The 13,322-nt window shown below is 41.5% G+C and overlaps 1 protein-coding gene across 10 annotated transcripts in view; it reads left to right on the forward strand.

Moving 5' to 3' along the window:
- The window catches only part of LOC132104528 (receptor-type tyrosine-protein phosphatase U-like), a 281,009-nt gene that overhangs the window by 154,896 nt on the left and 112,791 nt on the right, over nucleotides 1-13,322 (forward strand). For all 10 annotated transcript variants that reach the window (XM_059510078.1, XM_059510079.1, XM_059510070.1 and 7 more), the window contains exon 5: nucleotides 7,507-7,622. In XM_059510078.1, coding sequence (XP_059366061.1) covers nucleotides 7,507-7,622 — 116 coding nt within the window. The remainder of the gene's footprint in view (nucleotides 1-7,506; nucleotides 7,623-13,322) is intronic.

Genomic DNA, 13,322 nt, shown 5'->3' on the forward strand with positions numbered 1-13,322 from the left:
TTGAGCTTCGAAGCTTCGGTAGTAATTAACATATTTTTCTCTCTAATAAAGGCAGGAATCTGTGTCTGTATGTCCGTTTGCATTTTTATTATTTCGAGAACCGTTCATCCAATCGACTTCACAAGGGAGTGCAGTGTCGCATTTGGTGCAATATAGATGGACACGCGAGACGCAACACATTCAGAATTAATTAACTTTTAGTAAACTACAGTCAGAACAGCGCGAGCGGGAAGCGGCGCACCTCACGAGGACAGGGCTTATGCTCCAAGAACGGACACTGCACTAGTGATATAAAACGCACACACACAGGTCTATTAAATTAAGCAATACTTTTAAGGTAGTCTAATATTTTTCTGGCTAACAAATTGGCACCGTAAGGGTAGATTTAAATAAAGAAAAAGGAAATTTAAATAAACGAAAAACGAAATTTAAATAAAAAAAAAACACGAAATTTAAAACAAAATTTAAATAAAGAAAAACGAAATTTAAATTAAAGAAAAAACGAAATTTAAATTAAAGAAAAAACGAAATTTAAATTAAAGAAAAACGAAATTTAAATTAGAAAAAAACTAAATTTAAATTAAAGAAAAAACGAAATTTAAATTAAAGAAAAAACGAAATTTAAATTAAAGAAAAAATGACATTTAAATTAAAGAAAAAACGAAATTTAAATTAGAAAAAATTAAATTTAAATTAAAGAAAAAACGAAATTTAAATTAGAAAAAACGAAATTTAAATTAAAGAAAAAACTAAATTTAAATTAAAGAAAAAACGAAATTTAAATTAAAGAAAAAAACCTAAATTTAAATTAAAGAAAAAACGAAATTTAAATAAGAAAAAACGAAAGTTTAATAAAGAAAAAACTAAATTTAAATAAAGAAAAAACTAAATTAAGTTAAATTAAAAACGAGATTACTTTAGATTAATAATAACGGGTAAACATGCTAATACATTTTGTTTCTATTATTCTATTTTCCACAATGTCAAAGCAACAAAACACAAGCTCAGACATGCACTTTGGTCCATAAACTCCGCTGTTCTACGCTCTAGCCAGAGAACACTCCCGTTGCTGGAACACGCGTCGGTTCTATTTCTAGCATGCACAGGTTTTCCGCGTGGCTCGAGCGCGCCTGAGACGCGTGTCTCAGTGTGCAAACTCCAACCTGTTAAATGGGAGCCAAAATAAAAACGGACACACCACGCAGCTGAGACGATCACAGCCAGTGTGTCGCCGGCCTTATTCAAACGGGGAAAGAGAACCGTTTCGCGGGGGATCCCAGATGTGCAAAAAAAAAAAATAATAATAATATTCGAATGTCAAATTTTCAAATCGAATACCAACCCACCGAACGAATATTCGGGTCCGTTCCATATTTATTTATTTTTAAATCTAACGAGAAAAAAAATGCAAATGAGACACACAGGTACAGCATTTCTAACAGTAGGCACTATGAATACGTACTTATCAGTCCATTCTTCATTAAAACTACGGTTCTCTGAATCAACTTTTCGCTTAAGGCTCTTTGAGAGTGCCATTTTTTCATTTAAATATATTCAGAAGGCCTTTCTATAGTGTTCTCCACAAACTAAGACCTGCATGTGACAGTGATGGACAGCTTGACAGCCTCACAAATATGAAGCATAAAATATCGCTATCAGCCCCTGGTGGCTCACTGCAGTACAGGTAATATGTAAAAAAAAAAAACATAAATTTGGAATTAGAATTAGTATATCAAATAATAACATATTAGGATACAATTCAAATTTTATTTTATATTACGAGTATCTGGCCCCTACAGTGTCTGCCGAGAAAAATTCTGGCCCTTTGACAAATATAGTTGATGACCCCTGCTGTAGGATATGTTTTTGAAAGATGATGAAAACAATGGTAAGACTGGCCAAACTTGGATTAAAAAAATATGGTGATGAGTAGTCGTCCTTAAAAATCTATGTTGTTCCCTTTCGAAAGGGAACTTCGACAATACGTCATCGACGTTATGGGGAACGCCTCAGGCGTGACAGGGGTCTGAAATCAAATATCAACTCACAGCAATCATGCTGACCGGCGACAGCCGTGAATCATCAGCTTGAATGATGAGCGTGCGACCTGGATATTTAAAAAGGGTGCCTGAAGGGCGCGCTTCATGGGGCTCCCAGATGGAGCTCGCTGACAGTCTTGAGAGGGGGATTCTCCTACTGATACTGCAGCGAGTGCTCTTCGGGCTGGGCAAGAGATGGCTGAGGAGGATGATTTAGATCCTCAACCTCGTCAGCCATCCTGCCCTGTGTACGCAGAGTTGGTGGAAGTTATGGAGCGCACCACTGACAAACTTCAGTTGCCAGAGATCGTTTGCGGTTGTTTGGACGATCGGTTTCTTCCTGAACATAGACCACCAGCTCAGCAGAAACTTCCATTCCTTCCTGTTCTCCATTCAGAGATCGAGAGGGCATGGAAGAAAAAACGTTCTCTGCCCGTATTCATCGACATCAGCGGGGTAATTTCGCTGATGTTGAGGGGATCGGTTAGTATGGTTATGTGTCGATGCCGCCCATTGACGAGACGTTTGCGAACTATCTCGTATCTGGGCGGGTGTCGACACTAAAAGCTCCGTCTCTGCCATCCAAGCCCCTTAAAGCAACGGCTCGCTTGAATGGCAGAGCGTACACGGCAGCAGGTCAGGCTGGTGCAGCCCTTCATACCATGGCAGTGCTCCAAGCCTACCAAGCTGACCTGCTGCAGGATCTCGACCAGGGGGCAGTGCTGTCCCCTGAGGCGGACACTGAGTTGTGCCGGACCACAGATTTGTCTCTCTGGGCCACTAAACAGACTGCTGCCGCGATCGGCCGATCAATGGTGGCGATGGTGGCCACGGAGAGGCATCTGTGCCTCAACTTGGCTGATATCGGGGAGAAAGAAAAATCCCTTCTCCTTGATTCACCAGTTTTGCCTGCTAAACTTTTTGGCACCTCCGTTGAGGCAGTGGTTGGAAAGTTTAGGGAGGCCAAGGCGCGCTCAGCCGCATTTAAGAACTGTATACCGCTGAGATCCGGGCCCCAGCCCAGGCAGGCGGGAGGACCTGGTCCCTCTTGGTCTGAGGACCGTAGACAGGACCAGAGGTCTAGTGTCGCCTCTCGTGCGCCCCCTCCATGGAGGAGTAGGACGCAGAGGAGGCGAGCCTCCCGCAAGAAGAGGAACTTAAGGGAGGTCATTCAGCACAAGTGCAGCAATGCTCAGCGGAAGTAGGGTTTTGATCTCCCTGGAGGGCCTTTTCTACCAGCCCTCTCCCTCTTCTTGACTCCCCAGGTTTTACACCAGCCCTGGGGATGGGCCTTATGATGAGAACTATGTTCTGATGGCCTGCCATAGCAACTGGTTGATGTGAGTGCCTCTTTTAGGCATGTAAAAGTGGTGGAGCCCAGGTTCATTGAGAACTCTCTGGCGAGTCTTCACTCCGCACGCCGCAGGTTATTATTTTTTTTAAAAATTCTGTGTGTATAACTAACACTGATTTGTATTTCTCTACAGACCTTGTTCCCTGTATAGACCTTGGGGGTCTTTCTTAGAGGAGCAATTAAAGTATTTGACTTTAGGGCCCTGAAGCCTCCCCCAGTTGGTGGCTAGAACGAATTAGGCGTTTTGCTAAGTATAGCTGCCGCATTCATTATGTGTTAGGCTTCCTCCCCTAGATTTCAGCCTCCTCCCTTAAATGGGAGTTGTTGGCCAAGGCCCGCCCCTCTCTGCATTCAGGGAAGATAGAGTAATGCAGGGTGGTAGCTGAGGTAGGATCAGTCTGGCAAGGTTAGGCCATCTTTCGCTCTGCGAAGTGACAGTTGGTCAGACCCTGTCGAACAGAGATGTTTGGGCCTCTAGAGCTGGCTTCACTCAGCCCGTTGAGCTAATCGCTCGACCGATTGGTTGAAGTGGGTTGGCTTGCAATTTAGCCCCCCGCTCCCCTAGGCTGGGCGTAGGACAAATCCCTGTCACCCTTTGGAGCCACTTGCAGGCCCGCTCCCTGTCTAACATTGCAGGGGCATATGGTTGTTACTCCCCCGCTAACTCAGGGTAGTTTTGAGTAGTCCATTCTCAGCTCTGTATTTATCTACCTCACACCACAATGGCTCCGGTTGAGCAGGGAGTTCTAAACTACATTTCATTCCGGTTTTTGAACTCCGCTCCCTTGAAGCCAGAGCATTGACATGGGCTGACGCCTATGCATTTAGTAGGTAGGCCCCTAATGGGGCCTCCACTAGGCAGAATGGCATATCTTGTACTCCCCTGCTATAAGGGTATTGCTTTTTGCTGAGTACACTGCATTTGTGATTAGGTACCAGGATGCTGTAGTAACCGCTTTCTGCCGCGAAGGCTGCACAGTTAGGTAGTTGGCCCTAGCAGGCCTCCTTGACCGGATAGCCCCCAAATAGGGCTACTAGGCCAGCTCACGTTCATTGGTTGGCACTGGTAGTTCGGGCAGAAGGCTCACTGTCGAGTAGTAGGCCTTAACAGGGCTCCTCGGAGGTGGGTCACAACTGCTTAAAGTAGCAGAATAGACTCGCTATCAGCTAGTAGGCTCGACCAGACCTCCCTGTTAGGCGAGTTCCCAGCAGCAGTCACATCCAGCTGATTAGACTGTTTCAGGTAGTAGGCCTCTTCAGGCCTCCCTGAAGGTGGGCTCCCACATTTCGTAGTGGTCAGGTAGTAGGCTTTACTAGGCCTCCCTGAGGGTTAAATCCCACATACTGTGGTTACTAGGTGGCAGGCCCCACAGGCCTCCCTGAAGTTGAATTCCCGCTTTTTTGAACTATTGGGTAGTAGGCCTCATAAGGCCTCCCTGAAGGCAAAGCCCCAAAGACCAGTCTGGCTCACTATCAGCTATGGTTTTCAGGTAGTAGGCCTCTCCAGGCCTCCCTGAAAGTAAGCTCCTTCATGTCATGGTTTTCATATTTTGAGTTTCCACTTAGGGTGGTTTACTGGGAACAGGTAGTAGGCCTCTCTAGGCCTCTCTGTAAGTGAACTCCCATGCACTGTGTTTATCAGGTAGTAGGCCTCACTAGGCCTCCCTGAAGTTGAGCTCCCACATACTGTGGTTGTCAGCTCGTAGTCCTCACCAGGCTTCCCTGGAGGTTTAGCTCCCACATACTATGTGTTTCCACTAAATAGCATGGTTTTTCAGGTAGTAGGCCCCTCCAGGCCTCTCTGTAAGCGAGCTCCCATGTTTTGTGGTTGTCAGGTAGTAGGCCTCACCAGGCCTCCCTGGAGTTGAGTTCCAAATTACTTTTTTGTGTTTCCACTTAAGGTGGTTATCTGGTAACAGGTAGTAGGCCTCTCTAGGCCTCTCTGTAGGTGAACTCCCACATAATGTGGTTATCAGGTAGTAGGCTTCACCAGGCCTCTCTGAAGGCGAACTCCCACATACTGTGGTTGTCAGGTAGTAGGCCTCTCCAGGTCTCCCTGAGAGTAGTTTCACAGTGGTGCTGGGTTTTGTAAGCTAGTGGCCGCTTACTTTCTGTTTAGCAGTCCTTATCAGGTAGCTACCGAAGGTGAGCTTGCGCCCTGGCTCGACTCAAGTTTTTATTCTCTGCTACGGGTTCCCTCCTGGACCCTCTTTATCCTGCTACAGCCTGGTTGCCTACCAGGTAGATCTTATGCTCCCCTCACTGAGGGTCAATATGAGTATGTGGTCTCCTGAGTCTGGTCAGTCGGTCGTTGGCCTCTCATGAGGCCTCCCAGTTAGATCAGTCCTTAGGCCCTCACAGGCCTCCTCAGTGTTTTGAAACACAAACACTGGGTAGATGCGTGGATCGAGTAGAGAAACTCCCCTCACTGGCAAGGGTTGTAAAGCACTATGCTGAGTCATACTCTCCAGGATATCCCATCTTTGAGATCCGGGCCGAGTGGTTCACTGCCTGCTCCGCAGTTCCTCGGGTTGGATGCCTTCCTAAAGGCAAGTGTCCAGAGGCTCTGTCTTCGGACAGACAGGAAGTGGCCAGACTGTAGAGTCTTATGTAGTGACACCAGGTCAGGCCTGCCTGGTGGCATTTCAGGTGGCACATTCCCCTGAATAGTGACTGGCTGGGGTTCCCTCAGGTTTCCTAGCCACATTCCCTAGAACGGATGCCTTCTAAAAAGTTTAAGTTGTGGTCCTAGGCCCTTGAGCAGGCCCAGGTAGACCTTTCACTAAACTATGTTTATGGAGGTTTTCTGTGGTATCATATAGCTTGGGCTATGACCGTAGGGAGTGCTGTCACTGACAGCCCAGTGTGACCTGAGGGTGAGTGGTTCTAGCGTTCATTGAATTGCTGGTTCTGACAGTTGTCACTGCCATTGGGCATGCACTCCCTTTAGCATGGCGGCGTGGGTATTTCGTTCCCCATAACGTCGATGATGTATTGTCGAAGTTCCCTTCGAAAGTGAACGTCTCAGGTTACAAATGTAACCTTTGTTCCCTGAGAACAGGGAACGAGACAATACGTCTCCCAGCCATGCCTCGGGGTCTGCCTGCCAAACAGTCCCTGTTCTCAGGGAACAAAGGTTACATTTGTAACCTGAGACGTTTTACTTCAATAACACGGAATGCAATCGATACACTCACATGATATTACAGCAAGAAAAATGCCAGTTGCCTCTTACATCTCATGTCACATTATAAGCAAGCTATTAAACAGTCAATAAAAAACCATACAGCTCTGATCTCGAACAAACTGAGATTTCATTGTATCCATTCACATCTGGCTTTTCTGATTGAGTTGCTGCCATAAGAAAGCCATCATTAAACCGCTTGAACTTCACTTATTAGTGATGCGTTGATGCAATTATATATGACAGCTGGAAGGCTACAGACAAGAAGCATTGTGTGGAAGCGAATAAGGTGCTTTCAAGAGGCCTGTCTTTAGGTAAAAGCTACAGAATTTGTTCTTCAGATGATGGTTTGAGAGCATTTTAAGCATTCAATGCTTGAAGACTTTTCATTATTATGCTCTGAAAAATGTGGAAGGCTTATTGCAATCGATCGTTTGCCTCCCGTTTTGGCCGGCTGTTTTGTTTTGCACTGGTCATGTTGCATTCACTCAGATTCAGTGCTTGTGTGTTAGGAATAAGTGGATTGCAGTCATGTTATGGCAGCGGCGCTCTGTAATGATTTGATGCTGAGCTGACAAGCACAGGCAGATAAGAACAAATGAGGCATTCTGTGGCCATGAAGACAAAACATGAGGCTTAGAGATAAGTGATATGAATGGACTGCATAACAACTGGGGAAACAGCATAAATCTTTTTTATTTAGCACTTTCTTGCAAAATTGAGAGGGCAAAAAAGACTTAAGAAGTAGAAAAGACAACAAATAGTACAGGGAACATGCACTATAGGTTTGGATCAGAATCATATATACTATATATGATCAATTGCAAATCATTTGATTAATTAGTCCGTATGTCATATAATTGATTTAATTATTGCTGTAATTGGTTAACATCCCTATGATAATAACTGTTACTTCTCTTTTTGCTCAGATAAAGTGCCACATTTTTCCAGACTCGGGGATGTGGATGTGAACGCAGGACAGAACGCCACATTTCAGTGTGTGGCGACCGGACGCTCCACCAAGACTGACCCCTTCCTGGTGGAGGTAAGTGTGTGTGTGTGTGTGTGTGAGAGGGAATGTGGATTTTAATAAGCAGCTATTGCTTAATGAAGCAGAAAGCTTACTAAAACTATATTTGGGTTGTTAAACTGCTGGAAGTCAAAAACATGTGACCTTCAAAAAAAAAAAACTCATTAAAATTCAGTGCACTTCCTTTTTAATTAAGCAGCGGCAATTGCACTTCCCAGCCCAATTTGATGTTTAGAGGATAGTTGGAATTATTTTATTTTTAAATGTCATTTATCTCTACATCATGTGCAGTGCTGAATAAAACATACACAATTCAAGGGATAAAAAAAAAATAATAATAATTTTGTGGCTAAACATCTTTTTCAAAATAGACTTTTATAAACAGAACTTTGTTTAAGATAGTACACCTTGAATAGGTGGAACCTGTAGGTGTATTTTGGGGCTTTATTTATTCATTTATTTATTTTCTTTTGTTTGAAAAAAAAAGAACAGTGCTAATAAAATTATTTATTGTCTCAATTTTTAAGACTTTCAGCTCTCCACCCATAATTTTCTTGAGTAATTTTATATAGTATTCCCTTTTCACATCCACTTTATTATTTATGGAGGAACTAATTGGGCTATAATACGTGGATAGAGCTAACATTTCCATTTATCTCAATGGCAGTTGCTTGGCTGGTGCAGGACCCTCACAGTAGCAGTCTGAAATCTGCCATCATTGCTCATGGACTGCAGAACCTTTTGAGCCAATAACCTCAGCCATAAATACCATATAAGTAATCATTTTTAAGACAAAATACTTCTTGGCGACATGATTGGCCGATGTCATCACAAAAAATGTTCATGGTCCAAAACCATTAGTGACTAAAATTAGTTGTGATGTTAAAAGCACAAGAAATGAATTTAATCATTTTAAGAGACGGTGCGAACAGCTATTTGAATTTGAAGGCCAACCTGATCTCTTTCCAATTTAGAAATTGAACTGAAATGCATATTCAGCAGAAAACTAAACTAATATTACCAACAGTAACATCTATAAAGGGTTTACATTAGTGTTGTCAATCGATTAAAAAAAATAAAATAAAAAACAAATTAATTGCATTTTTCTGTAATTTATCACGATTAATTCCATATTATTTAAATATGTGTATAATGGCATCTTTTTACTAAGCAGCCTATTATTAATGAAGGGTAGGTTTCTCTTTAAAAGCAGCACTGTCTCTTTAAAAACTGATGGACGTGACATGGATCTTACACACTTCCGATTTACTCCCAACTCTTTATGTTCATTTTGGACTTTATAACTAATTTAAGACAATGTTTACGATGTCGCCCACCAAAACCGAACCCCTGCCCCTTTAATCGCCGATGATACAGTACATAACTCATGTTACTTATAATGCATTAACCCCAACACTGCACAAATAGAGGGTGTGTGAAGTTAAAATAAGTAACCCACATCAGGCCGATCTCAGCATAAGCTTTGGATGATGGATCTCTGATCTCTTTCAGTTTTTGTGTTTGGTATCACAGCTGAGGTCTGAAGCGCTTGCCCCTGGCCATGTGGATTCTTGTCTTACAACCTTTTCACCTTCTTATTGCTGTTGGTGAGAAGTTCAGTGTAATTCCATTACTCTGGAAAGGTCACACAAGTTGTGTTGGAACAGTCCAGTATTAAAGTGAGGTACAGCAAACTGAAAACTCCTCAAATTCGGTCCTTGTTCAGAAGCAGTTCATGACGTTAGTTGTTTGTTGTGAAAGGTACACAAATTTTTTTTTTTTTTTTTGTATTGCTTTATAAATAGCCATTCAACTAATGGAGATTCAAATCGTATATTCTCTTGAGTGAGAACTATTATAATAGATAAACCATTATCTAACATAAAATTAGCATAGCATGAAAAGTAGGGCAATTTTAAAGCACATTAATTATTTGCATCGCCCACAACCACAGACAGACACAAACAAATCAGATTTTGGCTGTGACTGTAACCAGCAATTAAAATCACACAACAGTGTCACAACTTTATCATAATCTGTTTAATTGCTGAAAATCTGTTTTAATTTATAACTTTTCATTTTGATTACCAATAATGTCACATTTGCTTTGCTACAGCATGATTTCCCTCTATACAGAGAGAATAAATAAATAAATAAATAATAAGCATTCCAATAGAAATGTCTTCCTATGGAAACATTTTAAAACAAACAAATGACAATGACTTATTATATATCATTCAGAGAGCTCATTCAACTATTAGAAGATTATCAAACAAATATTGTTCTGTGTTATTACTGAATCTTACCTAAAAAAGTGATAATTAAAATACCTCGATAAAGTACCTTAATAATTTACTGTAAAACCTAACATACTGTATGAACTAAGAAAATACCAATAATAATAATAATTATTATTATTATTCTAAATAATAAATAATATATATATATATTTTTTTTTAACCTTTGTCGGCACTCTGGAGTCCAGACTTGTTCATAGACAACATGCTATTAAACACAAACCAGCACATGTAAAGAGTTTAAAATCCTGCGGAAATGGTAATTTTTTCATTTTAATTGATGTTGTCTCCTTCTGCAAACTGGCTTGCACATTTACACGTAGACACATACTGTATCACATGAGACATGCAAACCTCCCAGCTCCCAGCATTTAGTTAATGCAGTTAATGTCTTCTTCACATTTTCACCACAGGCCAAACACTTCACACTGATCTCCCCTTATATTAGTTATCACTAACAACCAGCATATGTATTTAAATGATACCTAAAAAGGCTGTTACAGTGTTTCAAAAGCACATTTATCTTGAGCTTATACTTAGAAACTTGAGAATACACACAAAAAAAATGATTTACTCACCCCCATGCATTTTTACTTTTATTATTATTATTATTATTATTATTATTATTATTATTATTATTATTATTATTATTATTATTATTATTATTATAGTTTGGTCTAATGTTCCTTGGATCTCAACACTCTTCAGTTAGACTAACTCCCAGAATATCAGCAGTGGCATGGTTTATTACAGTTAAACTAAACTAAACTAAACTAAACTAAACTAAACTAAACTAAAATAAAATAAAATAAAATAAAATAAAAAAACATAAAACTTGGATTGAGTTGGGGAGGTCATTCCACCAGGAGGGGCCATTTAATTTAAAAGTCCGTGAAAAGTGACTTTCTGCTTCTTTGGTATGGCACAATCAAGCGACATTCATTTGCAGAACGCAAGTTTCTAGAGGGCACATAAGTCTGAAGTAACAAATTTAGGTAAATGGGTGCAGAGCCAGTGGTAGTTTTGTAGGCAAACATCAATGCCTTGCATTTTATGCGAGCAGCTATTGGAAGCCAGTGCAAATTGATAAACAGAGGTGTGACGTGTATTCTTTTTGGCTCATTAAAAATTAATCTTGCTACCTCATTCTGGATTGGCTGGAAGACCTGCCAAGAGGGCATTGCAATAGTCCCGCCTGGACAGAATAAGAGCTTGAACAAGAAGTTGTGCAGCATGTTCCGAAAGAAAGGGCTTGATCTTTTTGATGTTGAATAAAGCAAATCTGCAGGATCGGACAGTTTTAGCAATGTGGTCTGAGAAAGTCAGTTGATCATCAATCATAACTCCAAGGCTTCTAGCTGTTTTTGAAAGAGTTATGGTTGATGTGCCTAACTTAATGGTGAAATTGTGATGAAATGATGGGTTTGCTGGAATCACAAGCAGTTCTGTCTTGGCAAGGTTGAGTTGAAGGTGATGGTCCATCATCCAGCAAGAAATGTCTGTTAGACAAGCTGAGATGCGAATAGCTACTGTCGGATCATCAGGATGGAATGACAGGTAGAGTTGAGTGTCATCAGCATAGCAGTGGTATGAAAAGACATGTTTCTGAATGACAGAACCTAATGATGCCATGCAGACAGAGAAGAGAAATGGTCCAAGAACTGACCCCTGAGGCACCCCAGTAGTTAGATGTTGTGACTTGGACACCTCACCTCTCCAAGATACTTTGAAGGACCTATCTGATAGGTAAGACTCAAACCATTGAAGTGTGCTTGCTGAGATGCCTTTTGCCAGTAGAGTTGATGGGAGGATCTGGTGGTTAACCGTGTCAAAAGCAGCGGACAGATCAAGCAGGATAAGTACTGAAGATTTTGATTCCACTCTTGCCAGTCTTAGAGCTTCAACAACTGAGAGCAAGGCAGTCTCAGTTGAATGTCCACTTTTGAAGCCAGATTGGTTGCTGTCAAGGAGGTTGTTGTGTGTGAGAAATGTAGAGACTTGGTTGAACACAGCTCATTCAAGTATTTTTGCAATGAAAGGAAGAAGGGAAATTGGTCTGTAGTTCTCTAAAAGAGATGGGTTGAGGGTGGGTTTCTTAAGTAGTGGAGTTATACGAGCCTGTCTAAATGATGAGGGAAAAACACCAGTGTGGAGGGGTGTGTTGATGATGTGAGTGAGTGTTGGTACAACTGCAGGAGAAATGGCTTGAAGGAGATGAGATGGAATAGGATCAAGCGGGCAAGTAGTAGTGTGATTAGAAAGGATGAGTTTTGAGACTTCTGCCTCAGAGAGTGAAGAGAATGATGTAAATGAGTGTATGTTTGGTGGTGATATGAGCTTGATTGATTGTGGTGTGGAAAATTGTGCACTAATGTGTTCAATTTTATTAATGAAAAAATGTGGCAAAGTCGTCAGCTATTAGAGATGAAGCAGGAGGGGGAGGAGGACAAAGAAGTGGGGAAAATGTTTTAAAAAGCATGCGAGAGTTAGACGAATTGTTAATTTTGTTATGGTAGTATTTTATTTTAGCAGTGCAGACATTAGCAGAGAAGGAAAATAGGAGTGGCTGATACACATTAAGGTCAGTAGTATTTTTGGATTTGCGCCACACCCTTTCAGCAGCTCTAAGCTTAGAATGGTGTTCACATAGAACATCAGATAACCAAGGGGCAGAAGGGGTGTTACGGGCTGGCCTGGAAGATAAGGGGCAAACAGTGTCTAAACAAGATGTAAGAGTGGAGCAGAAAGTATCAGTAGCACTGTTAGCAAAGATGCAAACAGTTTAGGGGAAGGAAGTGAAGATGAAACCATTGCAGATAGCCGGGAGGGTGAAAGTGTGCGTGGGTTACGTCGAAACATGACATGTGGAGGGGTAAGCGATGTGTCAGGGACCATGCTGAGGTTAAGAGTGAGGAGGAAGTGATCCGACGTGTGCAGTGGAGTAGCCAGAACATGATCAGTAGAGCAGTGTCACGTATAAACAAGGTCCAGTTGGTTGCCTGATTTGTGAGTAGCAGTAGTTGACACTCGGTTAAGATCAAAAGAGGCAAGCAGAGTGTGGAAATCAGCATACAGAGGTTTATCTAGGTGGATGTTGAAATCTCCAAGCATAACTAGGGGTGTACCATCCTCAGGAAAGGTTGAGAGCAACACATCTAATTCATCCAAAAAGTTACCCAGTGGTCCTGGGGGTCGATAGACAACTACAAAATGAATTTTAAGAGGAGTAGGTAACAGTAACTGAATGAGATTTAAAGGAGCTGTTGATACCCAAAGATGGTAAAGGATAAAATTTCAATCATTAGAGATGAGCAGAGGTCATAGGATACAGATACATAGGATACGTAGAGGATACAGACTGGATCTGGTGACTACGGTGACCATCTGAATAAGAAAGAAAAATTATTCTAACGATGTA

The sequence above is a fragment of the Carassius carassius genome, chromosome 25, assembly GCF_963082965.1.
Source record: "Carassius carassius chromosome 25, fCarCar2.1, whole genome shotgun sequence".
Classification (NCBI taxonomy): Eukaryota; Metazoa; Chordata; class Actinopteri; order Cypriniformes; family Cyprinidae; genus Carassius; species Carassius carassius.